The sequence below is a fragment of the Cucurbitaria berberidis genome (genome assembly GCF_010015615.1).
Source record: "Cucurbitaria berberidis CBS 394.84 unplaced genomic scaffold K460scaffold_1, whole genome shotgun sequence".
Lineage (NCBI taxonomy): Eukaryota > Fungi > Ascomycota > Dothideomycetes > Pleosporales > Cucurbitariaceae > Cucurbitaria > Cucurbitaria berberidis.
The window spans coordinates 6683197-6710178 of NW_024468935.1; the positions used below are offsets into that span (position 1 = coordinate 6683197).

Genomic DNA, 26982 nt, shown 5'->3' on the forward strand with positions numbered 1-26982 from the left:
CCGCGGCAATGACGATGCATGTCCGCCGAGCTCTCCACGCCTCATCAACCTTCAAGGAGCTCTCCTTGGGTAAAGCCATGGTCGCATAGCGACAAACGCATATTCAAATGAATCTACCCCCGCACTAATACCAACCATGCTGTCTGCTTTCACCGCTCGACCTATTGTCGAGCTCAAGCAGCGCGACAAGTCCAAGATCGAGTCCATCCTCGCCTATGGTAGGCAGCTCTCCCAAGTTTTTGAAGGCGATACTAACGGCATCAGGCGACCGCGTGCTTGTAGGACTCAATACTGGGTCTCTGCGCATCTACCGTATCAACGAACAAATCGAAGACACCGAATCCGACCAGAATGGCGACCAGAATGTCGATGAGGCCGAACCTTCCACGCCCAAGAGCAGAGCTGCAGATCTCCTTCGCGAAGAGGAGAAGTTCTCGCGTCGCCCGATACAGCAACTAGCCATAATCAAAGAAGCCAACATCCTAGTCTCATTATCAGACGGCCATGTCTCGATCCACGATCTGCAGACATATGCCTTGCAGGAGAAGTTGGAGAAGACAAGGGGCGCAACAACTTTTGCTGCAGCTAGCAATATTGTCAAGGACCCTGCTACTGGCATACCCTCGATAGTAAGCAGGCTGGCTGTTGCGGTGAAGAGGAAGATTATACTCTGGACGTGGCAGGATATGGAAATCACTGGGGACGCGATAGAGATCTCGCTCATCGCTTCTGTCAAGAGCTTGACGTGGGCGACGGGGACGAAAATCGTGGCCGGCATGGACCCAGGCTTCGTCATGGTTGACATTGAGAGCCAGGAGGTCCAAGACATTGTAAAACCAGGCGCACTGGGAGAGGCTGGCGGTCAAGGAGGCGCACGCTTCGGCGCTGTATCCTCGTCGGGTATGGGATACATGGGTATGGGTAGCTGGGTCCCCAAGCCTCTTGCAACTCGACTCGGAGAGGGAGAGATGCTGCTCGCAAAGGATGTGAACAGCTTGTTCATCGATACGGACGGAAACGCCATAGAGAAGCGCCAAGTGCCCTGGCCATCGGCTCCTGAGACGATCGCCTACTCGTATCCTTATATGCTTGCGCTGCAGCCGCCATCGAAAGGGAGTTTGGAAATCAGAAACCCAGACACACTCAACTTGCTGCAGTCGATATCTCTACCAAACGTCAACTTTCTCCACGTACCGCAACCAAACATTAGCTTGGCTCATGCTGGCAAAGGGTTCCTCGTCGCAAGCGACAGATGCATATGGCGGATGGGAGCGCAGAGCTACGAGACACAAATCGATGAGCTTGTTGCCAGCGGGCGCTATGATGAGGCTCTGAGTCTGCTCAATATGCTTGAAGACACTCTATTACTTGATAAGGAAGACAGAGTACGAAACATCCAGATGCACAAAGCACAGGCCCTCTTCGACCAGAAGAAGTACCGTGAAGCAATGGACCTGTTCACAGACGCCAAGGCCCCGCCTGAGCGGGTCATCGCGCTGTATCCACGATCTATCGCCGGTAACCTCGTAGCAGAGGAGAGCGTAAAGGGTGAAGGAAGTGTAGTCGACGAGGAAGAGACGAATGGCGACAAGCCTGCAATTGAAAGCAAAGAAGGTACACCCGCTGCTGTATCTACAATTGGTCGATCAATGATGGGCCGACTAGTTGGCAGCGGACTCAAAAAGGTAGACTCTGACGCCGCCTCTATCCGCACCTCATCGGTCAAGGATGATGCGGCTGAGACGGCGAGCATCAAGCGCAAGACGACAGACCCAACGCAGCCCGATAAGCAACTTGCAGAAAAGGACTTCAAAGAATCTGTCCGCGCGCTACAGTCATTCCTGGCCCAATGTCGTGTTCAAATCAAGCGCTACATCGACACAGACGGAAATCTGAGGGAGCCACTGCCTGAAAGGAGCGATAGTCAGCCTGAAGACTACAAGCCGCCTTTTTATTACTTCATAGAGGAGACATCGGCACAGGGGCAGGTCGACTGGAAAGCCAAGCTCTTGGATGTAGCGCAGCTTGTGGATACTACGCTCTTCCGCGCCTACATGATTGCAAGCCCCAGTCTTGCTGGGCCTTTGTTCCGCCTCCCAAATTTTTGCGAGCCGGATGTCGTACAGGAGAAGTTATACGAGACGGGCCGCTATGCAGATCTAATCGACTTCCTGCACGGCAAAAAGTTGCATCGACACGCTTTGGAATTGCTAGAGAAATTCGGCAAAAACGAGGCAGACGAAGAAGTCTCGCCCGCACTGCAAGGCCCACAGCGTACTGTCGGCTACCTCCAACAACTACCGCCCGAAATGATTGACCTAATCCTGGAATTCGCCGAATGGCCACTGCGAGATGACCCAAAGCTAGGCATGGATGTGTTCCTAGCGGATACGGAGAATGCTGAAACGCTGCCGAGGGAGAAGGTGCTCGAATTTCTAGAGCGGATTAGTTCCAAGCTTGCGGTAAGGTACCTGGAGCATATCATCGAGGAGTTGAACGACGCAGCACCAGATTTTCACCAGAAGCTTGTTGATCTGTTCCTTGAGAGACTGAAGGCTGGAGAGTTTGAAAATGATGAGGAGAAAGTGGAGTGGAGGGAGAGATTGGAGGAATTCCTGAGGACGAGTGTGCAGTATAACAAGTATCGTGTGTTTCAGCAGTTGCCGTTGAACGGTATGTATATTCTTTAGGCGAAGGCTCTGGAGTTTGCTAACGCGTGCGCAAGATCCTGACTACTACGAGACACGAGCTATCGTACTGAGCAAGATGGGGCAGCACAAACAAGCATTGCAGATCTACGTCTTCCAGTTAAAAGACTACCAGAAAGCTGAAGAGTGAGGTTCCTCCCCTCTTCCCTGAAAACCAATCTCTGACCAACTTACAGATACTGCAACCAAGTCTACATCACAACCCCGCAATCTTTATCGCTCACAGACATCGGCGAACCGTCCATCTACCACGTCCTCTTAGCCCTGTACCTTACGCCGCCACCGCCCAATCAGCCAAACTGGCCACCGGCGCTTGAGTTGCTAAGTAAACACGGTGCCCGGCTCCCTGCGTCGACAACCCTTGATCTCGTACCATCGAGTCTGCCGGTGAAGGATCTTGAGAGCTACTTCTTTGGGCGTATTCGGAATGCGAACTCGGTGTTGAACGAAGAGCGGATTGTGGCTAAACTGCGGGGGGTGGAGAAGGTGGCTGTCGAGGCTGCGGTTCTCCTGGGCGATGGCAAGAGGGACAAGTTTGGGCGTAGTGTGCCGGGCGGGCTGAATAGGAGGGTCGTGGTTGATGAGGATCGGCACTGTGCGGTCTGTCATAAGAGATTTGGACGGAGTGCAATTCGGGTGTATCCGGATAACAGCGTGGTGCATAGTGGATGTATGCGGGGGAGCGTTGGGCAGAGGAGCGGGGGTACTGGCTGGCGGTAGTTCGTAGTTTATGTTGATAGCCGCTGTACACGAAGAGCATGTTCTTTCTCGATATAGTCTTCAATCCTCGTCGACAACTTCCTCCCCATAGGTTTCCTCGGCCTTTGCATCATCCGCTGCCTTGTCATCGACCATCTTCTGCGTCAAAAAGGTATTGACATCGCTTTGCAGCGTCCTTAATGAGGTCTGGAGCTCTGCGAGGTATGCGACGCGGCCTGCGGTCGAAGCTGTGGAGGAGATGGCGGGCAGCTCGGAGGAGAAGGTTTGCGCGGCGGAGGTGGGAGACGAGTACGTCGCTGTGAGGGATGACATCTTTGGCGGACGCTGTGCCTTTTTTCGCCTTCTAGGATGCTATTATAATGGTAATTGTCGTATTGCGACTGTTCTGCTATGTGGATGGAAAGTGTGTGAAGGCATCGCTGGTCGACTTTGGCGGGGGTCATTGGAGCTTTAGCACCGCCACTAAGCGTCGATCACTCACAGCTTCATGGCACCACGACGCTTCACTGAACGTCAGCCGGTACCACACCTCTCCAATGCCCGTATATCTTCGTGTTCCTTCTATTCACTCCATGCTGGCCATGGAACGAACAATATAAACGTCCTCGTCCTGCCATTAAATCCTCCACCGCCCGCATACCCTCATCTCGCTCGCATACTTTGTACCCGGACGCTGCATCATTCACAGCCACCACCCTGTCGCATAGCATCTCCCCACGGTATCACGACGCACAATGTCTTCATATTCACCCCCTCCACTCACACCAACCATTCGCCGCCCTACGGCCTCGCTCCATGATTCGGACTCGGACGGGAGCCAAGTCACGCTGCAACAACGGCCGTCTCCCTTGCCTGCGAAGTCACCAACAGCGGCTGGAGCGTCTGCGCCGCCACAGAACTACTCGCGCCCAGCCATCGTGCGCGATGCAACCCAGAGCCAGAGTAGCATTGGCGCGCAGCTAGGCCACCGACCGAGACAACGATCGCAGGGTTACTTTGAGCCAAGCCTGTCGAGCGCACGAGGAGACAGTAGTATGCCCGCGCCAACCCAGCTTACTGCCTCACAGATTGCAGCACAGGCAGCTTATGCGCAAAACTCAGAGCAGATGAGGAAGCGCTCCACGACGATACCAGCTCCCACCGACGGTGCGCCCACGGCACGAGGTCAACCCATGAGCCCACCCCCAATACCCGGACAGCAGACGGTCACGTTCAGGACAAATGGCATGACGTATCAGAACGGCGTCATGGGCGGCAGACTGGCGGCGACAACGGCTGCGAATGTCGCGTTTCCAAGGAGTCCGCTGCATTCGCCGGGCATAGAAGGCCTGCAGCCCGTCCCACACGCATCTCCTAAGCCCGCGTTAACACAAGACCCGCTGCAGCTGCAAAAGCCAAAGGAGGGGAAGAGCAAGATGAAATTATTCTCATCGAAACCGAAGAATATCAAGGTGGATAACAAAATGGACGGCAAACACCAACCATTACCATCTCCAGGCAAGATTGGAATAGGTATTCACAGCTCGCAGGCTTTGAATCGTCTGATGATGAATCCGTCGACTACGAGTTTGGTGGATTCGGGCGTTAGCAGTAGTAGCGCTTCGCTGTACTCTTCGGCGAATGCTTCGACTTCGACTTTGGTACCTCCCCGCGGTGATTCATTTTTGCCTCCGGAGAAGAAAGAAAAAGAGCATAAGCATCACTTTTTGTTGCGGCAGAAGAACAAGTTGAAGGAGAAAGATGAATTTTCGCTTCCCTTGTCTTCAGTGAACAGCAACTCGAGACCAACCGACCCGAGTGCGCCGCAACCGCTATATTCTTTCGCCGCGCCGTCCTCGCCAGGCCATTCAAACACATTCACAGGTTCAGTGACTGGCTTGGATCTCAGACATGGTGGTCGTCATCTGAGACGGGCAAAGAAGGAAGAGAAGGCTGCCGCATATCTCGACGCACAACTCGATCCGCCCTATCGGGAAAGAAATCAGTCTTTTAGCACCGAACGGTCAGAGCGGCCGTCATTATCAAGTAACATAAGCTCAACGCCGAACCTCGCGACACCTGCACAGACAATATCACACACAACCGACATGTTGTACCTTGGAAGCTCATTTGGCATCAACGGTCTGTCACCAGACGATGCATGGCCGTTGCTGAAAGCGCGAGTCTTGTTGATCTTCGAAGGTGAGGACCCACGACCACCTGTTGAGGATTTCAATGCCCTGGTTACTGTACATATCAAACGATGTGTACATAAGCGATCTCCGATCATTATCATCGAAGATCTGAACGAGCTCCTCCAAACTGGTTTCGGCTCGCTCGATCAGACGTTACGGCATGTACCTGACGACCGTCTCATCCCACATTTGGTCGAGATGTGGCTGGTTGTATTCACCACCATCCTTCCTTTCCTGCAGGCAGTATTTTTACCCCTGGATCTAGAGTTCAGGGGCTCAGGCATTATGACGTCTGCGCAAGCAGCAGAATTCTGGGGCGTCATGCTGCCCGACGAGATGAACACCAAGAGCCCGGAGAATAAGAACATACCGATCCTTGGAGAACTCGAAGTCCGTCGCATCACCCTCCTCATGTTCCGCGACATCGTCATACTGCCACGGTACGAGGCGCTGATGGCGATTTTCTCACGACTGAGCCTGGAGAATCTGAACGCAGGCCTCGAGTCGCCGTCTCCAATCCCCAATGAAATCCGACCCGGCACAGCAGGAAGCGCACACGATCTACAACTAGGAAGCCTAAACTCTGCAAGTCACAGCAGTGGCGGCTACCTCGAAAGCACAACGAGCATGACATCCTCGACCTTCGCCTCGACGCGCTCACGAGCAACATCAAACACGTCGGCCGGCTCCTTTTCCTCGAACCCCTCACAGTACGCGCCCGCAAACCCCCCATCCACGATACACCACCTCCACCCCAACACGCATATCCCCGCCTCCCTCCGCCAACAGCCCATGGACTCGGCCAAAGTCACCGAAACCGTTGGACGCATGCTGCAGTGTGTTAGTGTACTCGTCAGTCTGCAATCGGGCGACGAGGCGCAGGAAAAAATCGGCAGGCTCAATAAAGAATTGAAATACAATTGGCTTGGTAGGGGGCGCACAGGCCGGCAGCGACAGGGCTTTGTTGGGCCGAAGAGAGGAGGCGGGTTGAATCTTGCTGCTGGGGGCATCACTGTACCAGGTCTGGCGTAAGGTGTAGTTCTGTCCTGTTATTATGTGCTCTTTTTGTTGAAACGAAGCGCGCTTTGTCTTTGATGTTATTTCTGTGCAGGGCTGGATATTTATGTACACGTACGTATAGGAGTTTTTTTTTCAAAAATGAAGCGAGGGGGGCCTTTATGACTCGGGCGTTTTTCTTTTGTTTGGTTTGAGGGGGGGCTTTGGATGATGGATGATGATGATACCGTAGAGTGGGCGTAGGGACGTAAGAAACAATTATGATTGTAGGTATAGTACAATTCAAGATCAAAGTCTCGCTTGTCTGTGAGGGGCTGAATAGAATCGAGCTTGGTGTGAGTTTCAGCCTTGTACAAAATCCCCTTCTTACCTTGCATATCCTCTAGTCGGGCACTAATCGGGCTTCAATCTTTCACGTTACTCTGCCACTGCGTTACAGATCCCATTATATATCCTCTAGTTATTGAATTTATTGGACTTGAATATTTCCACGGATCAAAGTACGTTCACAGAACCAGCGATAGCTCAACTGGGGCGTGGGCGCTTTGGAAATCCTCTTAAACATGAATATAGACTAGCCTTCTGATACGCTTTTTTGTGTGATCACTGGTAGAGGGGTTTATTAGCTTCTGAGTAGCTTGCTTTTTTTGTGATACCTATTCGCGATATATTTAGAAATACACATGCAAAGAGATTGGGGATAACTCGTGGAAATAAATTGTTCTTTTTTCAGTGGGCTAGATATAACCCGTCATCCGACACTCCTGAGACTATGTCGATTTACACTGCCCAATGGTTTACAGCTCAATCAAACGATCAATGAGAGTACAAGTACATTCCCCTATTACCGCCAAACAGTCGTTTCCAGCGCTTTCTTGGATCCTGTGAGACCACTGAATCATACAACGCCCCTTTTCAGCTTCACGATGCTGAAGGGAGAGACTGAATTCCACACAAACATGACCATTGAGGCCGCTCAATGCACTTTGGACTGGTGCATCAACAGCTACGAGGCTTCGGTCACAAATGGTCGACTATCGGAACGTGTTCTGAGATCGTGGCAACCTCTAAAGGAGCAATGGGTATTCACCGAGGGTGAATTGATGGCCGCTGTGGACTCGACCGCCCCAAGGTTACCCGGAGCAAATGACACATCAAATTACACTATCTCGATACCAGCCGAAACCAGTTTGGGTAATTGGTTAGCGGGAAAATTTACCTTTAGTGACAGTTATGCAGTAACTGTGGGGGATAGGGGCGAGTTTTATTGGATGCCAGATGTCTCAAATGACCCTTCCAATTACCTGGAAGTAGATGGTGGCTTCGGATTTCTTCACGCAACATCCGATACCCTTCCCTTATTCCGAACAGGAAACACATCGGAGATTATATCCAAACTAGCCAAAGCTATCACATCATACATCAGGTCCCTCAATGAGACGGAAAAAACTTTTGAGCGTTACTTGGAATACAACGTAACCGGTGTGGGACCTGTGATTGGGATAACGTATGCTTCGCATATCTACATCTCTGTGCAATGGCCATGGCTCGCTTTCTCAGGCTCTCTATTGGTATTGACAATCATTTTCTTTGGACTCGTCGCCGCTCAGTCAGCGAAGGACAGCGTTACTATTTGGAAATCTTCTCCACTCGCACTTCTCTTCCACGGGCTGAATCCAGGGACATTAGGAAGACTGCAAGATACGATGGAAGTAGAAGATATGAAAATTAGAGCGAAGGAGATGAGAGTGCGACTTCGTCATGAGGAGTCAGGTGCGGGACTTGAATGTGTAAACAGTGCGTAGACGTACACCAGTTTCATCGTTTCTTAGGCTTTACCTCCAGAGTTTACAGCTTTAAACCTTATATGTAGTAATTACAAGCTTATTTGTTACTTTTTCTAAGTATTTGTAAAACTAGATATTAAGAAACCAATGAAACTTTACTTAAGGTAGGTATAGATAGAGAAGTAGCTTGATGTGTTAATTCTATATTCTACTTCTCCTTTCTATACAAACAGTCCGAAGACATCCGTAATTCGCTCATACGCACGCGCTTTCGCATCCTGTTATTTACTGGAAAGAGAGGCTGTTGGCAATGACTTTAGTATAGCAGAAATGCAAAGTAGACCGACGCAATCAATCTCAATACCACAGCATCTAATATAAATTTCGCATTAGGCAGACAAACTTACTCCTTTCCCTTCTCTTCAACACCCCTCCTACCTCATCAACCGCGCAAACACCCTTCCTACCGCACTCCTCACCCTATCACCGAAACACGCGCCGCTCCCCTGTACTCCACGCTCATCGTGGTCGATGTGGGCGAACTGCTCCTCCGTGAGAAAAGTCTCGAATGTATGTTTCCTATTGCAGGATTGCGTCTTGCCATCGTGCGGCCTAGCCAGTGAGATCGGATTAGCTTAGGGTCAGACTGCGATGAGGCTTAGATCAGAGTGGAGTATTTTATCATCGCCTGCACCGTGCTGTGCGCTGTGCAGTGCGGAACTGCATACTGCTTAGGTTGTGGTTGTGGTTCAGCGCGGGTCGGCGTAGGTATAGACGCTTTATACGAATCCTCCGTTCCAGGTTTTGCTGTGAGTATGGTCGTCGTGTCGGTGCCTCCCGTGTAGTGGGGAAGAGCTGATGGGGTATGTAGGTGTGGGTTTCGTAAGGCAGACTGTAGATGGTGCTTGGGTTGTTCCGAGTAGTCTATGCGGCGTTTGGCGTTGCTGTCGCTGTTACCGTCCAGCATGTTTGCAGAGCGAGTTGTGATGTGGTTATGGACAAGAGCGGTGAGTTGAGGCCATGTGCGACTTGTAAGAAGAGAGTGCCTTGTCAGAAATCGAGATCTTGAGATACAACAGTTCCCCGTGCAGCCGCAGAGCATGGGGAGCATGCAATGACTGCCATGCTGTCGGTCTCGGTTGCTGCTGTTAGTCAAAAGACACGAGTTAGGAATTGCAGTCGCAGTTTTCAGTTTTATAAGATTGTGTTGGAAGGGAAGGTCGAGGACGTCAAGTCGCGGAAGGTCTTGCTAGTTCTGGTAACGCTCAGACGACACACATCATGCATCTGTCTTGAACCTTGATTACAGTCAGTCATTTTAGGAATACTATTCAACGAATCCATGTCTCACATCTAACAGAACATAATCATATATGGAACTTTTCTATTAGAGGTCTTATCGTGCTCGAACCAGACTACGTCCAGGAGCCAAATACCGTCCTACCTTGAGGAAGAAAAAGATACAAGAAGCGCCAACGCGCCAGGACTGCCTATTAAGCTATCGCCAGTCTGTGGAGGTGCCTACCTTGAGGAACTACAAACCATGTCATACTTTCACAATCTGATTACAAAAAAGAAAAGATCATCGTCAGGAGGGATGCATACCGTACCCTTCCGCCGTGGGAAATAGGAACCGGACAACTACTCCTCCGCAGAAGTATCAGGCTGCGGGCTCCACTTTCGCAAAGACGGCATAGACGGCATCTTGCTCAGCCGACGAAGAGACGTCTTAGGACTACCTACCGGCGAATTCTTCGGCGTCTTCGGCTTCTTCGCATTATCAGAGTCGCGATACGCCTCGCCCTTGCCCAGCTTATGGGGTGCGAGGAAAGCATCAAACGTCGTCTGGGGATTATGCTGGAACGGCTGAAACTCCTTGGACAACGGGCTGCGCACGCGGCTCGATGTACCGGAGTTACGGCCAGAAGACGGATGCGATGAGGGCGCACCGGGCGTGCGTGAGAAGTAGTCGCCGCTACTCGAAGCTCGGGTGTGGACTGCTCGCAGCTCTAGCGGAGGATGGTCGGGAAAGAGCAGAGGGGTCAGTGAGATGGGCGGAAGTTGTGGTGGGGGCATGCTTGAGGAACGAAGATCGTGCAGCGACTGAGAGCTCTGCTGCGTCTCGGTGTAAGTAGGCTCGTTCTCCTTTCCATCGTCAGCTGTCACCTTGATGTGAGGTAGTTTCGTCAAACGACGTACCTTGTCTGCCAGTTTGGAAAGAGACCGCTGGCTCTGCTGCGTGTCTTGGTCGATGTCTGCAGGTGCGTGGGTCTTGTCTGGCTTTTCCATGCCATGCGGAAGGAGCGCTGAGCGAGACTCGTGGTGGTTGACCAAATCCTTCGGCGTCCACTCCTTGAGGTTGTGGTTTTTCTCGCCCACGATAAGAGCCTGCTTGTCCTCGTCGGAGAGCGCATGGCTGTAGTAGCGCGCCTTCTTTACAAGCTTCCGAGGAGACGGGGTCTGCATGGAAGAGGTACGGTCGCTGGACGAGGAGCTGCCGAGGACTTCATGACCCTGCTGTTTGTTATTTGCCAACATGTCTAATCCAGCAGTACCATTAGCGAGCGACAGGTGCTGAAAGTCAAGCTGATCAGCTGGCTCTTGCAGCGTTGTAGCAGAGGACGACAGTGTGTTGCCGTCGAGAGAATCCACAACCACCTGGTCCTCGTCAGGGATCTGCAGTGAGAGTTGCGGTGGCCGCTCGGGCAGCTGAGATCCCTGAGAAGACTGCTGAGCGTCACCCATAATCCGCGACAAAGGTCGTGAGAAGTTCATCGGGGCTGCATCTACTGGCTCTGTTGCCTGCAACATGGTGAAAGCGCGGCTGTACCGAACGAACTCGACCAGATCCAAACGAAGTACTTCTCGACAGTGAGGACTCTGACTTTGAGTACTCGCAAGTTGGATGTGCGTGAAGCTGGGGCAGATACCGAGTTAGTCGGGAACAGACTATATGGAGCGCGTGCGACCTCATTGTGAAACGAAGCAGTCAATCGGGTGCGCATTGTGTGAGATGGTAGGCTAACTTCAGCGACATAGCTTGTTCACAATCATCGCGAAGTAACTCTGGCGTGATGTCAGTGAAAGGCAAGTAGTTTACACAATGATGGATTGCTTAGTGAAAGATCCGAGGCAGGAGCTGCCAACAACACTCACTGGTGCACACTCAGATGATGTACGAGGTTATGCTTTAGTATTTTTTAAACATAATTTTTCGATGCCATGATTCTTAATACCATTACAGCAGCTTGCCGGTAGCATCTCGACATTGGTTCACCACCTTCTTTGTAATCTACTGCGATTCATGCTTTTCCTTCTCTTTTCCTTCTTCTTCTCCTCTTCGTCATCTCCATCTTCTTGTCCCATCTCTCGTTTGACTCCCATACCCTTGGCGTGTATAGCCTTCCTCTTCAGCGTTCATGCGAGACTCCTCTACCGTACTCTTCATGGCCCGAAGTCGAGCTGCGCTAGCAGTCGAGAGGCCCCGAGTTTGACTAATCGGGCGATTGCTGCCATCTCGGCGTCGTCGTTGTCGCGACGTGGCAGGAATGTATCCGTTTACCACAAGGCTCGACCCAAATGGGGTGTGTTCCATACTGCGCGAGGTATTCCCTCCACAAGCGTGGTTGATTTGGTTGGTGTTTACTGACGATAGCATCGCCGTTCAGGTGTATACCCACTGGAAAAGGCCCAAGAGGGCAACCGCGATGGTTAAGTACGAGGATGTAAGGGGTCGACCCTGGATACCAGACGACTTGGCATTGACCGTCGGCCTGCGACTCGTTAGCATCCGCATTCCTAGCTTGGCATATCTCCTCGCCGAGAAGAATGCGATGGCAAGGACAACTTACTGTTTTAATTGCAGTCCCATGTCGTCGACGACATCACATCGGTTCCATTCTTCCTCTGGAATCTCCTCCATGTTGACTTTGTTTTCGTCATTGAACGCCAGCCGCTTTCCATCGCTGGTGCCGAACTCGTGCCAGTCAGGGCGCTCTAGCTTCTGACCTTTGGCTAAGAGGTACTCTGATGCATGTTTGTTCGGATCGTAGCTCTTGATGAAGCTCGCCCAGTAAGCTTGTATAAACATGCCAGCGGCGGAGCTTGCGTTGTTCCAGATGGGCATCAGTTCGCCGACGTGCGATGCGCCGCCAACGTTCCACCGGTATTGCCATGTTGGGTTTGTGTTGTTCAGGGCGTAGGTGGAGGATATGTTGAGGGAGGGGCAATTGTAACGAATGTGTCCGTAGACGTCCGATGCCAGCGTCCTCCAGCGAGGGTCCTGAACTATATCCGCGGGTGTTTTCCAAGCCCGGCGGATCTGGCGCCAGTCGACACTTGGAAACTGATCCTTGATGAACTCCTGAGCGCGAGAAAGTGACATGATGTTGCTAGGCGTGAAAATGGTACCTTCATTAGTCGAGTCGCCGAAGATGGTGGGCACTTTGACAAAGTGGCCGGCTTTGAGTTCATTGAAGGTATAGTCGCGGACGAAGTCGTAATCCAAGGTTGGGTTCCAAAAGTAGATGGGAGGGTTCTTGGCACCTGGAAATGGTCTCTTCAATGTTCGGACCGCTGTTTGAAAGGCGACAGCGTCCAGAGCTGCCATGCATGGGAGGTCTGCGCAGCCTGTCTCCCTCAATAAAGCATCGTACTGCCATTGGCTGTTCTCGACGTCACGGAGAGGCGGAAACGCGGGGGATTCTGCTGCTGCTGCGTGGAACAGCTTGTCGTCCCGGCCGCCGAACGCTGTCAATTGGAGAACAACTGAACCTCCACCAGCACTGGCCCCACCGAGAGTAACGTGGCCTGGGTCGCCGCCGAACTTTTGGATATGTTTTTGCACCCACTTGAGAGCCAGTCTTTGATCCTTGAGCCCATTGTTCAGGCTCATGCTCTTGTTCGCAGCAAGTTCCCGGCCAGCAAGGAACCCGTAAGGTCCGACTCGGTAATTGAAGTTGACGATTACAAGGCTGTCGTTGCTGGCATCAATCAGATCCGCGCCATTGTAGTTCGCATTGCCGTTGAAACTGAAGCCGCCACCTTGTATGAAAACATAGACTGGGTGGTTGCTTGTGTTCGTGGCTTTTGCTGGCGCAAATACGTTGATGAACAGACAATCTTCTGAATGATCCTCTCCGAACTCGGCTTTTAGACTGGTTCCAGCGCCAATGCAGAGAGGTCCAAACTAATGCGTGTTAGTCAACCACTGTTGTTCAGGCGAGGGGGTTACAGGCGTACCTTTGTTGCGTCAACGACATTGCGCTCATCAATAGGGTCCTGCGGTGCAGCGAAGCGCAGTCCGTCTACTCGGGATGGACTGCGCGCATAACGCATGCCTGCCCAGCGCAAGACACTACTTCCAATGTTTTTCCCCCGGTACCGGGCATAGCCAAGGTCGATGGTTTCGGGGAGTGCTACCGCATACTGGAGGAAGAATGCTGCGCACAGCAGTAGGTGCAGCATTGTTGGCGCCCTCGTGATAGAAGGCATAAATGCTGTTTAAGTTGAATAGATGTTGACGAGTGCGTGTTCGGTCCTTATTGAAGTCGTCGATAGTGATCCTTGGATGGCGATAGGCGTAATGCTATAACTCGATATAACAACACGAACCGTCCAGGCTGAAACAGCAGCCCTTGCTGGGAATATCAATCGACCCTCGACTAAAGTGTCATAACCTCATGGCGATGATATGTCAACTCAGAAGAAACCTTTTCTCGTTAGCAAACCGCGGTATACACAATGACTCGAAAATATGAAACTGTGCGTACAAAGGCTATTAGACGGCCAGGGCTTTTCTTCTCAGTCTCAGGGCTATGGGCGACAATACTACGACAAAGCCGTTGGGAAAGGGGCACGCGAGATTATATGGAACCGCCCCCGGAAATACTGAGATGCAGAGAGTCAGCTACAGAGGTGGCCGAGCCAGGATGGTGCATTAGGGGCTAGGGGTTCCTGGTGGTCTGGGCCTGAGCCAGGAGTTTTCGGGTGCCGGGCGTCTACGCGAATTGCTGCGCCTCTATTGGCCCCAGAATAGCTCTGGTCCTAGGGCACAACAGTGATAGTTTTCCGAGCAGAAGCGGTGGAAACGAGGAGGGTGATTTGTATTTTGACACTGATTGACGACATGATGGGAAAAAATGATCAATCGTTTGGGTTTCGCTGATCTTGGACCAAACTAGAGACCCTGCGTCTGAACTCCCGTTGTTGGACCTGATCGCTCCCCAGGATTATTTTCTTGCACGGCAAAGATCAGCGTGGAAACGTGCCTGAAACCCCGTACGCCAAAATGAAACGAACAGCCTGCGCGTTGTATACTGCGCAATGAGTTTTGCAAGATAACAGCATCCTCCGGAGAAACCGAGCTTGCTGCGACGCCCATATTGCGTGTCAAAGCCGCATCGGAACGTGCTTGGTGACCGCATACTGATTGGCTCCGGAAAACTCGACGTCTAGCCCCCAATCTTCATCCATCAGCCTCCAGCACGCCTCCGACCGCTTGCAACTGTTCGTGCGCCGCGCTGAGAGCATGTCGTGATTGTTCTAGAAAATGGTTGTCCACATGCGTCATTTTAGTGCGGTTGTCTAGATCAAACCTTGCTCCCTTTACATAAGTGACTTCTTAGAACACGTCGCTGCGAATACAGCCAAAACTCATCAACAGCAACCAGACAATGTGTAACACGAGCCAATTTCCAGGCTGCGGGGTAGTGGCCCAAGATACGAGTAGCGGGTGGAACCCAAGCGTGAAAAAGATTGAAGCCGCGATCGCGGAGAAGCACTAGCACAGAGAGCCTGGGGTATACTGCAAGCCACAAGCTACTGTCCATGAAGTTCCACCACTGCTGTCATGGCTTGAATCGTCGCTGCATGGAGGATTCGAGGCTCTCGTGAAGTACAGTCTAGAGTGTTAGGCGTCTCCGGCTCTTCGCTCGAATTGACATGGCTCCGTAAGCATCGGGCCTTTCTGCACTGGGCAACGGACCATGTCTAGTTCTAGCAAGTCGTGAGTAATTGTGCACGTTCAAGCGATGGAACGAAGCGCGAGAAGCCGTCCAAATATAATCCCTTCGATAAACACTTGGCTATTCTCGTGTGTAAGTTAAGCGTCTAGAACAGACTCGTTAAGTCTTGCGAGTTTTTAGTTCAGGATCCAGAACAGCCATTCCATACATACCGTCCTACCAAATCTAACTACACAGAATCAACGTAGGTATATCAAGCATTCGATAGATGTAGGCAGACGCTACACACATGTGAACTGATATGGGCAGATTCATACAGATTCCAACCTACAGCGAACATTGTACAAATCTTATACAGACAGAGAAGAACAAGCCATGCCGCATACATCCACTCATCTCCCTCTTCTAATATTCTATCCAGTATATACATCTTCCATCTTGACTCCCTCCCAACGTCTTATTAATAAATGCCACCATCTTCTACCCCTCCCCCTCAGAAATCCGTAACCCTCCCATTATAACTCCAATCCCCCTGCCCACCCCACCGCAACGGCTCATTCTTGGGCCCACCCACCTCGCCGGTCTTGGGATTAACATCGCCTTCGAACTCCGGCGGCGCACCCCGCCTGATATTCGGATGCAAGTCCTCGCCCTTGCGAATCTGCTTGCCGTTCTCGAAGCGTATCGTCTCCGGGGACGAGTCGGGCGATTGGTTGATCTGCATCCTGCCCGACTGCGGCAACTGCTGTGTAGATGATTGTCCAGGCGCGGAGTCGGGGCTCTGGTTGATTTGCATGCGTGTGCTCGACTTGAACTCTGTCGTTGTTGGTGCCGCGTCTTCTCGTGGCGTGCTGAACGCGCCTGTGCTCTGCCGTTGTAGCTTCTCGAAGATTTCTTGCTCTTCCTTCGGGAGGCGCGGTGGGGCGGGGCCGCTGCCAAATGGTGATTGTGTGAGGTGGGATCGAGAGGTGCTGAATGGGCGGCGGGAAAGGTGGCGGGGTAGGTGGGTGAGGGTACGGCGGATTGTGGCCATGGTGGGTATTTGATATTGGGAGGGTGTGTTATGTGGTGATATGTTAAGAGTGTGCTGGAAGCCAATGTTTAGGTGAATGAAGAGTTGAGGCGAACATTCATCCATGTCGATCCAAGCCGTAGCTTGCGGAGCCAATCGGAGCCCATGAGTGGCGACGGAGAAGCATTACCAGACACGCGCATCACCACTTGCTCCCGAGATCGTGAAATCACCTTCTCTGAATACTTTTCGTCATTGTTCAATTAACTACCTAGTACAGAATTGCTTGCTCGAACTTTTCGTAAAACGGCCTTGTCCTTGCTGAGAGAAAACGCCCACAACCGACCCGAGCCTTCCATCCATCCAAACAAACGCCAGGCTATCTATCGTACAAGGCAGCCAGCCCACATGGCACTCAGCACATGGGACCTTGCCTATGCAATATACCCATTCGACTCTCCGAAGTTCTGCGCACTCCGGCCCGCATCCAAGAACAGACTCTGACACTCATCTACATCGTCGACTTGGATCTCCTTGTTCTCGCGTCCATTCACCTCTGCAAGCACGCTCGCTGGAGCTAGCAATTGTAGTGCATAGCGCAGGCTGATCTTCTCTCCGAGCGTACTAACCTTATCCTTTGCTGGGCCAGAGATGTTGAGTTTCTCGGTAGTGACTCTTGTGCTGATTATGGACTTGATCTCTGCACCGCCGTAAGGGTGTGTGGGGATGATGAGGAGGCGCGCGAGGAGGTCGGAAGGAATGCCATGCGCGGAGGGGGGCAGGTTGGAACCACCGCGGATATGCGTGTTGCCACGGTTCGAGGCGAGGATGACGAGAGGGGAGAGCGGAGATTCGAGGGCGCGGTTGAGGAAGGTAAAGGCTTCCAGGTCGAGCATGTGGACCTAAAACATGCCATGTCAGTACAATCTTGCAATATCTCATACAGTAAGTAGTCTTACCTCGTCGATGAACAGCACACCAGGAACCAGGTCTGCGACGCCCTGGTCAATGTACCGGTTGACCACCTTGTTGATCTCTAACCGCAGCTTCTCTGTAATCTCCGTCTTCTTCGGCTTCATCAACTGGCCCATCATGCTCATGATATCCTGCCCACCCTGCGGCCTGGCATTGGCCACATCCAAATCGTGCAGCGTGACATCCTGCACAATCTCCTTCTTCTTGTGCACGTCGCCCTTCGGTATGGGCACGTACTCTTCCGCCTCGAGATCAAACTCGGTCGCGTACGCATCTGATCGTCCGACGCGCTTGACGGCGCCTGTGTTCGCCTCGATGTAGATGACGTCGCCCAGACGGACGCGCTCCTTCTGTATCGCCTCGTATATTGACGGATCGAGGCGCAGCTTCTTGGTTCCTTTGGCAGATTTGAGCGAGATGAGGAGGTGGGAGATGGTGCGGCCGTAGCCTCCAAGCGGGTTCTCGGCTTCTTCGGGTGTGAGTTCTATTACCTCGCCTTCGTAGACCTCTTTGGTTTCCTTGACGCGAAGGCCTGGTACAAGTGTTAGCGCTTCCAATTTCAACACCCCAGTTGGTAGATCTGCATAGTTGGCACACAAACAATAGATGGAAACGTACCTATAGCTCTCCTGAAGTTCTCCATAAGCGCCTCCGTCTTCTTCACCTCAGCAGAATATATTTCACTGCCCACAATCGGACAAAACGGCACCTTGGTGCCCAACTCCTGGCTGACCGCCAGCGCCAGGGCAGTTTTACCCGTCCCAGGTCCGCCAGCAAGCAGCACAGCTCGCCCCGACATCTTCTTGGCCTTTACGAGATCGACGACCAGACCACATGCCTGCACTTGTTGTTAGCATCATGTATGTATCGTAGCTGGAGCGGGTCCAGTGTACCTCTCGAGCAGAGGCTTGGCCGACAAAGCCGCCTGCTGAAGGGGTTGCGCGTCCATCGCTGGAGAGACCTAGGCCCTTGATGTGCGAATGCGCCGCAGTGCGGGTAACATTTCTGTGGTCGCTCTTGACTTCGCTGACGGGCACCGTCGCCATGTTGTATACCGTCGTCGCAAAGGCTCAATCTTTCGGCTTGCAATCGAACAGGCGACTGTGAATCGCGATGGGCGTGTTGGAGGAGGCGGTGATGATGGTAGGTATAGGCTATGCGCGTGTTTGTGTTTGATGCTGCGCCAGAGCAGAGCTTCGAAGTTTTGGCGTTTCTGGGTTCGCGAAAGCTAGCGCGCCGCTGGCGGGCTCACCACACTCAAGGGTCACCCGCCAGTGTTCCCCACCCGCACCCTCTCCACTCCTATCGACATGACCAGTACGGGTCTCACTAAAAGGGATCTTTTCCCCTTTGCTCCTCGTCTCTTCGCCTTCCCACTGCTGCCCTGAATAATATCCTGCGATTTTTTGTTCAACATGCCGGTCTAGGGCGTCGCACCCGTCACTCCAGCTGCCCGCAGCCGTCGCACAGTGCCCTTACTCGAGTCAACGCTGTTCCCGCTGTGAGGCAGTTGGCAGAGCAGTACGGTATCTTACGTCCTTCTTTGCAAGGCACAATGCTAACTACCATACAGGAATTCAGCATGGCGACCCTGGGGTTCGAAGCATACTTCCGCCACTCTTTCGAACCTCCTTACCGGACCGACTGACAGCTGCCCCTTCACCCTGAGCCTAGGACTGCTTATACGGCACGCCAAAACTCGGTCTCGATGTGGAGCTTGTTGCATCCTGGCTACAACTCAAATTACCCATGACTGTCGACCGTTCAAGTCTTTTCTTGGACTCAACACCTGCTATATCCAAGGCGGGCGAAGCGTACTTTGAGCGCACCAGCACCATATCACCATCGACCATCACGCACGGAGACTACAAGCGCTATTGGAAATATTGATTGGGTTTTCATTCAGGCCGTCGACTCGAGCAGCATATTCATACAGCAAACTACCGCCTCATGTCCTCCGTTTCCATAACTCTCCACGCCAATACGGTGGACAAACCGTCACCTCAATCAAAAGGATCCAAAAGACAAACCTCGTCAGACTCGTAATCCGTTGCCGGCATTGGTACCGCAGGTACTCTAAGGTGGGGTTGGGCAGGTCGCAGAAGAATACTGTACAAGCGATGTGTTTGTTTGCTTGGACTGCAAAGGTGAGTGAAGGGTGCGCAATCATGAAACACTCTCTATCAATCTGCACCAGGGTTTGTTGGCATTAGCCGCAGTCGGTGGTTACCGACGACTGGTCGATGACGCGCAATGTAAGAAAAAGACAGCTCAGGGTTGTCGAAAGAGGCGGAAAGTCAACAAATCACGCCAGAATTCAGGAAGGTGTTGCTCGAGGGGATTATTCCTCCTCGCTCTCGGAGCCGCTTGACTCGTCATCATCACTGGATGCGTCATGCGCTGAAGAGGTTAGTATGAGATCATGGAGTGCATGCACTGACAACTCACCAGGTGGGGACTGGCTGGACCCGGAAGCGCCACCCTGGAACGACTGCAACTTCTCCTGGATCTTCCGCATGTTGTCTTCCTGCTCGGTCTTGCCCATAGGCTTGTTCTTCTTCGGTCTGCTCGCCGTCTGCTTCGAGACCTGCCTTGTTGGCGGTTCGAAATCATCATCGGCAATGATGCTTCCTCCCTTCGGGCCACGGAGAGACTTGATGAACTTGAAAAGCTCTCTGAGTGTCTCGTCATTGATCTCGTCCATGTCGAGCTCCATCTCGTCATCATGCACGTTGGCGAGATGTGGACAGCCATTCCTAATAATCTGGACCGCACGACGCATGTCTGCATCGCCCAAGGTGCTGATGCCCTCGGAGATCTCTTGCTTCTGAGCAAAACTGAGAGGTGCTGGCGCCTTGACACGCTTCGCCGGCTTTGCGGGCTTAGCAGGCGGTGGCACGGCAAGAGGAAGACTCTTTCTCTTTGCTGGTGCGGCTACCGCCTTCTTCTTCTTGCTCGGAGCTTTGGGCGAGGCACGCTTTCCACTCGTTTGCTGCTGGAGAAGCTGCTGCGCTGTGGCGTTCAACTGAGCAATCTGTTGCTGAATGGCAAGGAACTGAGCCTGAGCAGGATCGACTTCCTCTTCCTCTTCGTCGTCCTCGTCATCCTCATCAGAGTAGAGTTCGCTAGGAGAGTGTTCGGGAGCGGGAGCATGCTGGGCAAGCCAGTCTGCTTTCTCCTTCCACAGACTCTCAAACAGGTCCTCGAGTTGATGACCCATCTTGTTGACGGCATCGCCTTCGGGATTGAACTTGTAGCAATTGAGGAAGACGAGTTGGGCATCATTATGAAAGTCTTTCGCGCTCTGGTACACACCATTCTTTAGGTTCCTCTCAATCGTCCCGAAGTCCATGGGCTTCTTGATGATCTTGAGGTACGAGGGAATGTTCAGAGCGACGGGATCTACGGGAGTTATGAAGGGGAAGGTAAGCGTGCTGTACTTTGGCTTCAAGAGCTCGGTGAGTACGCTTTCGCAGAACTTGAGTTCCTGCTGATACTTCTTCCTTCTTGGCTTTGCATTCGTGTAGGGCAGATCCTTTGATGGTCTATGGATCTCTCGCTTTGGCCGGCCATCGGCAGTAGACGAATCGCGACGAATCAGCGGTGTGCCATCTTGCTGAAGCGGCCAAGCAGCCTGAGGAGAGGTAGCTGTAGGCGTAGGGGCTGCAGGCGACTTGACAGTAGGCGGTGCCACTCTTGACTCGCGTCGGGGCTTTGGTGCCGTATTTACTGTAGGCTTCTTGGCCTTTGCCAGCTTGGGCGGTTCCTCGGCACTTCCCCTCGGCATCTTGCCCATGCCCTTCAGAAAGTATGCGCGCAGGTTGTAGCCCGCCTGCGTGACAGGATGTTGCTTGTTGTTGAACAACTCGCTATTTTCGATCATTTGATCCAGATCTGCCATGAACTCCCTGATGTGTTGGTAGGTCTTCTCCTTCAACTTGTGTTCCATTGTGGATAGATCCATGGGATTCCTGACAATCTCGGGGTAGGTGGGAATGCCAAGAGCCACAGGGTTGACGGGATCTTTGAAGGCTATAGACACCTTGATCTTCTTGGTGTTCCGTATCCTCTCGAGCAAGAATTTGTTCTGAGCTTCGGTCATGGGTGAAGAGGGCCAGGCCTCGTAATCAACAGCTTTGTGAACTCCAGAGGACTCTTGGACAGATTCCGACGGCGCTTCCGCGTTGCCATTAGGCAGCTCTGTTTGGGACGGTACGTCTGGTACTTTAAAGTCAATTTGATTTGTTGATTCGTCTTCTGTCTTAGTGCGCTTCGCGTCTGGTTCATCGTCATCATCATCCTCTCGAGGGCGCACCTTGCCAGTCGATGGTGCGTCTTCCATCTCTCGATCCACGACGGCAGGCGATTGAGTCGAATCGGGCTGCGCAGCCGCTGCAGCTGAATCGGTCTGGATGGAGAGGTCGTGCATTGGTTTTGTTGGAGGCGCAGATGACTCTGGCGGTTTCGAGTCTTCCGTCGCATCGGCCGTCGTGTCCATGGCGTCTGCAGCTGGTTCCTCTTTGGGTTCAATCTGGGTCTCTGGCACTTGCTGCGTGCTCTCGCTCGTGGCCTGGGTAGCTGTTGATAATTCTTCTGCCGTTGCGGGCTCGTCGCGCACGTCAGAGGTGGGAGCTTCGAGTGCGTTTGCTAGTGTGCTACCCATGTCTGAGTCGCCGAATAGCGAGTTGTTGTCTTGCTGGCTATCAGGCAGAAACTGCGCGATGCCATCGATGCCGCCGGAGACGTGGGTAGTGGGTTCGACGGCGGGCTCGACGGCGGGCTCGATGGCGGGCTCGACCGCAGGCGCTGACGTGTCCATTGGGCCGTTATGTCCGTTCACGGTTGGCTTTGGTTGCGCAAGGTGGTCGGTGTGGTTCGTCTTGGCGTCCTGGTCGTCGAAGAGCACATTGTGGACGCTAGCAAACGGTTAGTACACAGAAGGCAGGTGAGAGAGAAGGCGAAGGTGGCGCGTGGAAGGAGCGATGAGAGGTGAAGTGAAGGGGCGACTCACCCATTCGTGTCTGCGTCAACAGCCATGATGTCTACCGGCGCAAAGGCGCTCGCCTTGAGGTCTAGGGGAGATTTGTCGACAAGCGATGATGTCATTACTGCCATAGGGCCATGAAAGAAGAGGCGTGTTTGCGCGCGGCTGACGGAGCGGGTGCAGTGGTTGGAGGTGTTGCCAATCTGGGGCTGTTAGAGCGGTTTCCAGCCTGGGCGCGCAGCAAAGCAAGCAAGCAAGCAAGGCGGGGTTGAAGCAGAGTGCTTGGAGTGTGGCTTGGACAGGCAAATGGTCCCAAACACCAAGAGGGGCAGCAGACAGAATATATGTTGCGGAGGCTGAAACGACGGCAGGCTCTCACGTGACGTACCTGGGGCGGTGGCGGCGAGGCAAGAGCGTCGCAGGCGGAGATGAGTCAGACGATTGGACGGCAGAGCCTAGCTAGGGGCGACGCGTGTTTGTTGTCGTGGTGAGGCAAGCTTGAGCAGCAGCAACAGCAACAACAACAAGACAAACGTTGGTGATGCAGACGGTGCACGGACGGATGGTGACGGCGGCGGACAATTCAATTAGCTTGGCTGGAATTGATCGTGCTTTCTGTAATAAAGTCTGGGCGTTGGTTGAATGGTTGAACAAAGGCGCGGGAGCAGGGCGCGCGACGGTAAAGGTGGTTGGTTGGTTGGTGGGGGTGCTTCAATGGTTGATCATGTGATGTGGGATCCGGAGCAGGCGCGCGTGTTGATTGGAAGCGATCGGGGAAAAGGACATGGACGAACGCGAGGTTCAAATTGACGACGAGGACGCAGAAGCCTTTAAGAGTTTCCCGAGCGCCGACCTTCTTGGCGCCCCCCTGAGCCCCGCTAAGCTGCTTTGGGCCACCACTGAAGCCTTTTGTGCCCATCCAACACCCATCCGGCCCAGCCGCCTCTTTGTGCGCTTCCATGAGCTCACCGACGACAACGACAACGACGCTGCAGCCCTCGACAACGGCCCTCGCAGTTGCCTCCTCTTTTCCCTGGGTGCTCTGCGAAATGTGAGCGGTGGAGTCTTGGACGGCGGCGGTGCGGCAGTATTTCACGAGCCACTTCTTCACCGCAAACATCCCTGTTGGCGCACAGACGTTTGGACAGGGATAGCCACCGCGCTGCCTGTCTTTTTTCCCATTTTTTGCAACCACCCAAATCTTGCCCTTCTGCTTCAGGCAGCAATACCTACTACGCAACCCATTCGAGTCCCTGCAGGCGCCCAGCAAAATGCCCGCCACAGTAACCTCGCGCGCCCGCGAGCCTAAAAAATCGAGGAATCGCGACAGCGCCCCACCCGCAAAGAAAACCAAGCTCACGCAATCGCCCGCAACGACCCGCCAAAACACGCTCAAGGCGCTAGTCAACGGCACCTCTGAGAAGCCAACAGCCAGAATCAATGGGGTCAAGAATGCGCGCAAAGACCGTGTCGACGAGGCTACGGCTGTAGTGGCTGGAGGCCAGGCAGGCCATGGTGACGTCGACATGGAGGACGCCGCGAACCCAGTCATTGAAATCAGCAGCGCCGAAGAGGAGAGCGAGCAGGACAGTGCCGACTCTGGCTCAGAGCACGACGAGAATGAAGACGACGACGATAAGGCCGCCCCTGCGGTAAATGGGAATGGGCACATGGACGAAGAGGAGGGCGTAGAGCAAGAAGAACTTTCCTTTGGAGATCGGTTACGCGCACAAGACCCCGAGCCCGTGCAAGAATCGCGCATCGTCGACGTCGAGTCCGCTTTCGTAGGTGCCAATCCCGAGTCTCGCGCGTTGGCGACTGCAGCACATAGCCGACCACTCTCTGCACAAAATGCCTCGTCGCTAGGCACTGTTCTCACCCAAGCTCTGCGCACAAACGATACCGAGCTCCTCGAATCCTGCTTGCGCGTCGTCGATGTCGACACCATCTATGCCACTATCGAGCGTCTGCCGTCACCCCTAGTAGCAACCCTGCTGCAAAAGCTTGCTGAGCGCTTGCACAAGAAGCCTGGACGCGCTGGCATGCTCATGGTATGGGTGCAGTGGTCTCTCGCCGCACACGGTGGATATCTCGCCAGTCAGCCACAGCTAGTCAAGCGCCTCACAACCCTAAACAAGGTCCTGAAGGAACGCGCCAGTGGACTGCAACCCCTGCTTTCACTCAAGGGACGCCTAGACATGCTGCAAGCCCAGCTTGAGCTACGGAAACGGAACCACAGAAGAACAGCCATCGATGACGAGGATGAGGCCGTCATCTACGTCGAGGGAGAAGACGACTACGTTTCCTCGGTAGAAGGCGATGATGAAGTCGATGAGGCAGCGCCCGGGTTGCAGAAGCGGACACGGCAAGATCTCGAAGACGACGACGAGAGCTCGCTTGACGAGATGCCGACCACAATGGAAGTCGACGAGGACGAGGATGAGGGAACCGACGACTCGGAAGGCCTCATTGACGATGAAGCGGAAGAGACGGATGACGATATCGGCGACAACTTATCCGAGCCCGTAAGCGATGATCTAGATGACGGAGAGGGCGTATCGGAAAGCGAAGAAGAGGCGAAACCGGCCAGACGTTCTACCGCGGCTCGCTCTGGCCTGAGGAGTCGGCGTTGAAGAATGGCAAACGAATTGAAAAAGTCTGGAGCTCATTGTACAATTTACTGGCAAAATACTTGTGCGCTATGTGAAGGGGGAGCGTCATCGCTTCGTCGTCTTCCCTCGTAAACATGTCCTTTGGCGTTTCTTCTTCTTCTTGTTGGAGCTTGGAAAAGGTGCCCCTTTTTCACGACGCTAGCTTTCGTTCGTTCAGCACTTGTCTTGTTGCATAGCGTGGAATAGACGGTAGCTCGTGCATTTGTCTGAAAACTATGGCTTCCATGTCTCAGTCATTTGCATCCCTCATAATGGCATGTGTGAATCTGATATTTTCCCTCTTTCTCTCTTTCTTCTTATCCCTACTCCAGATTCTCCAAGCTTACAACTCAGTCTATGGTTCACTTCGACAACCATCAGCGTGTCACATCGTTATTCTACACGAAGCCACTACTAAAATCAAAACTCAACCACACGTTTTCACACAATTAAAGGAAACGATTACTCCGATCCAATGCGAAACGCTACACCCATCCTCCGCCGCACGCCTTCCGGTACGCTCTTCCATGCAGCCAGCAGTACAGACCAAGTCCACGCCTTCATCCTCGACATGCATGGCACTCCTATCCGTTTCGACCGACCGCTACCCATCTTACGTCGTACCGCGTCGGGTCGTCTCTTCCAAGCTCCTAGTCAACCGTTTAGTCGGTCGTGGCGTCTGCACAATGTAGCCCATTAAACCCATGTCGAAGGTGTTGGTTGGATAGGACGCGTAAGCATTGTGACTGCACAGCTCACCATCATCGAGCGTACTATCCACATTGTGCATACACATCGCAATGCCTTGGCGCATGTCCACGCCATCCTCACGTTGGTCAAAATGCCGTCTTTGGATTCCTCTGTTCAGGGCATAGTACTCGAAGCCACTCTTTCCCACGATATTCATGAGGATGCAAACTCGCGACTCCGTCGTCACCAAGCCTCCTGGGCTGAACATTCCGCCGACTCGAGCCCAGATTTGGCAGCTTCGAGCCCAGCGAGGGTTACTTGGGCAGTGTTTTCCGCGCAGGAGCGATCTTCATGCTGCGTTTCTGGCTCATGATTATGCGGATAGGCCGCTGTCTGCTGTACTGCCGGGGACTGCCTCGGAAGACTGCTTCGATTCCACCATGATCAGTCGCGTCGAAGAAAGCAACACGCTTCATCCAGATTCTCAGATCATCTCTACATCATCCAACCTGCCCACCCAAGACGTCTCGCAGACCTTTGCGCGTACAGCAGCTTCTCCTTATGACCGATATCAGAGTACAAGCCTGGACTCAAGAGCCGGCAAGAGTGAGGTAGATTCTCCAGCCTGCACCCCATCGATAAAGAAAGCGTCCGCATCTCCTGAACACGACGCAGTTCCTCACGAGCAATGCGACTGCGACTCATGCGCCTCTCCCTTGTTTCACAATAGGCACCCGGTCAGAAGTGGATCTCTCTGGCGCCTGGGGGATTCTCCTTCTCCCAAGCTGGTGGTACATGTTGTCTCTGACTCTGTCGAAGCACAGCCTATAGTTAAAGCTGGGGGTGTTGGGAATGATATACAGTCTGATGGTGCATCAAGCGCACGCAAGAATATTCGGCACATGTTCGATTCTTTGAAATATACTGAGCGGGTGAAGCCAGGCCTTACCAGTGTCGTGTTGGAGCTGCGGCGTGGGATACATTCGGCTGGACGGCGTGGCAGTGTTGTCGTGGCCGGAATGAGGTCGAGAGCTAGATTACTTTCATCAGTGGGACGTCGGCGGTGAGGGAAGGGTGGTGAAATGTAGACCCAGCACCTCTCGTGAGCCTGGTTGACACCAAAGGCTTTTTCTTTGACTTTTCACGTACTTCACAATGTATAGCTTCTGTACGTTCTGCATGCCTTCTTTGTCCTTGCTTGTCGTATCACCGAGCTCAGCACCGTTGTTTCGCGCAACAATGTTCTTATGCCCATTATTGGAGGGCTTTGTTGCACCTTGCATACACTTCAAACCCGCG

The 26982-nt window shown here is 53.0% G+C and overlaps 14 protein-coding genes across 14 annotated transcripts; 6 read left to right on the top strand and 8 right to left on the bottom strand.

Moving 5' to 3' along the window:
• The first annotated feature begins 29 nt into the window (after positions 1–29).
• K460DRAFT_362776 (uncharacterized protein) lies at positions 30–2842 on the top strand. The gene is made up of 3 exons (XM_040932703.1): positions 30–218; positions 265–2673; positions 2726–2842. Exons 1-3 carry the CDS (start codon positions 137–139, stop codon positions 2836–2838), a joined length of 2604 nt encoding a protein of 867 aa, XP_040794564.1. The 5' UTR covers positions 30–136; the 3' UTR covers positions 2839–2842.
• Positions 2843–3488: 646 nt separating this feature from the next.
• On the bottom strand, positions 3489–3917 carry K460DRAFT_401999 (uncharacterized protein; the record flags this gene model as incomplete). Its single annotated transcript, XM_040936486.1, has 2 exons — positions 3489–3771; positions 3910–3917. The coding sequence occupies 2 exons, from the start codon at positions 3915–3917 to the stop codon at positions 3489–3491; spliced, it is 291 nt and encodes a 96-aa protein (XP_040794565.1).
• Positions 3918–4162: 245 nt separating this feature from the next.
• K460DRAFT_274943 (HbrB-like protein) lies at positions 4163–6634 on the top strand (the record flags this gene model as incomplete). The annotated part of the gene is made up of 1 exon (XM_040927997.1): positions 4163–6634. The coding sequence occupies one exon, from the start codon at positions 4163–4165 to the stop codon at positions 6632–6634; it is 2472 nt and encodes an 823-aa protein (XP_040794566.1).
• Positions 6635–7545: 911 nt separating this feature from the next.
• On the top strand, positions 7546–8591 carry K460DRAFT_424950 (uncharacterized protein; the record flags this gene model as incomplete). Its single annotated transcript, XM_040938223.1, has 1 exon — positions 7546–8591. One exon carries the CDS (start codon positions 7546–7548, stop codon positions 8422–8424), a length of 879 nt encoding a protein of 292 aa, XP_040794567.1. The 3' UTR covers positions 8425–8591.
• Positions 8592–8892: 301 nt separating this feature from the next.
• On the bottom strand, positions 8893–9782 carry K460DRAFT_45326 (uncharacterized protein). The gene has a single exon (XM_040938435.1). It carries the CDS (start codon positions 9515–9517, stop codon positions 9065–9067), a length of 453 nt encoding a protein of 150 aa, XP_040794568.1. The 5' UTR covers positions 9518–9782; the 3' UTR covers positions 8893–9064.
• Positions 9783–10047: 265 nt separating this feature from the next.
• On the bottom strand, positions 10048–10872 carry K460DRAFT_269899 (uncharacterized protein; the record flags this gene model as incomplete). The annotated part of the gene is made up of 2 exons (XM_040927611.1): positions 10048–10551; positions 10606–10872. The coding sequence occupies 2 exons, from the start codon at positions 10870–10872 to the stop codon at positions 10048–10050; spliced, it is 771 nt and encodes a 256-aa protein (XP_040794569.1).
• Positions 10873–12253: 1381 nt separating this feature from the next.
• Positions 12254–13872, bottom strand: K460DRAFT_273177 (alpha/beta-hydrolase; the record flags this gene model as incomplete). The annotated part of the gene is made up of 2 exons (XM_040927854.1): positions 12254–13594; positions 13648–13872. The coding sequence occupies 2 exons, from the start codon at positions 13870–13872 to the stop codon at positions 12254–12256; spliced, it is 1566 nt and encodes a 521-aa protein (XP_040794570.1).
• Positions 13873–15472: 1600 nt separating this feature from the next.
• On the bottom strand, positions 15473–16477 carry K460DRAFT_362782 (DUF1674-domain-containing protein). The gene has a single exon (XM_040932704.1). It carries the CDS (start codon positions 16402–16404, stop codon positions 15865–15867), a length of 540 nt encoding a protein of 179 aa, XP_040794571.1. The 5' UTR covers positions 16405–16477; the 3' UTR covers positions 15473–15864.
• Positions 16478–16817: 340 nt separating this feature from the next.
• On the bottom strand, positions 16818–18404 carry K460DRAFT_402006 (TIP49-domain-containing protein; the record flags this gene model as incomplete). The annotated part of the gene is made up of 4 exons (XM_040936487.1): positions 16818–17285; positions 17343–17890; positions 17977–18196; positions 18252–18404. The coding sequence occupies 4 exons, from the start codon at positions 18402–18404 to the stop codon at positions 16818–16820; spliced, it is 1389 nt and encodes a 462-aa protein (XP_040794572.1).
• A 1209-nt stretch (positions 18405–19613) lies between these two features.
• K460DRAFT_45366 (Bromodomain-containing protein) lies at positions 19614–22699 on the bottom strand. Its single transcript, XM_040938438.1, has 2 exons — positions 22370–22699; positions 19614–22274 (listed from the first exon to the last, which is right to left on the bottom strand). Exons 1-2 carry the CDS (start codon positions 22471–22473, stop codon positions 19700–19702), a joined length of 2679 nt encoding a protein of 892 aa, XP_040794573.1. The 5' UTR covers positions 22474–22699; the 3' UTR covers positions 19614–19699.
• Positions 22700–22925: 226 nt separating this feature from the next.
• On the bottom strand, positions 22926–23462 carry K460DRAFT_402008 (uncharacterized protein; the record flags this gene model as incomplete). The annotated part of the gene is made up of 1 exon (XM_040936488.1): positions 22926–23462. The coding sequence occupies one exon, from the start codon at positions 23460–23462 to the stop codon at positions 22926–22928; it is 537 nt and encodes a 178-aa protein (XP_040794574.1).
• A 151-nt stretch (positions 23463–23613) lies between these two features.
• Positions 23614–24975, top strand: K460DRAFT_402009 (NUC189-domain-containing protein; the record flags this gene model as incomplete). Its single annotated transcript, XM_040936489.1, has 1 exon — positions 23614–24975. One exon carries the CDS (start codon positions 23614–23616, stop codon positions 24973–24975), a length of 1362 nt encoding a protein of 453 aa, XP_040794575.1.
• A 45-nt stretch (positions 24976–25020) lies between these two features.
• Positions 25021–25791, top strand: K460DRAFT_45363 (uncharacterized protein). Its single transcript, XM_040938437.1, has one exon. It carries the CDS (start codon positions 25230–25232, stop codon positions 25683–25685), a length of 456 nt encoding a protein of 151 aa, XP_040794576.1. The 5' UTR covers positions 25021–25229; the 3' UTR covers positions 25686–25791.
• On the top strand, positions 25792–26902 carry K460DRAFT_45362 (uncharacterized protein). Its single transcript, XM_040938436.1, has one exon. The coding sequence runs from the start codon at positions 25899–25901 to the stop codon at positions 26748–26750; it is 852 nt and encodes a 283-aa protein (XP_040794577.1). The 5' UTR covers positions 25792–25898; the 3' UTR covers positions 26751–26902.
• Positions 26903–26982: the final 80 nt, after the last annotated feature.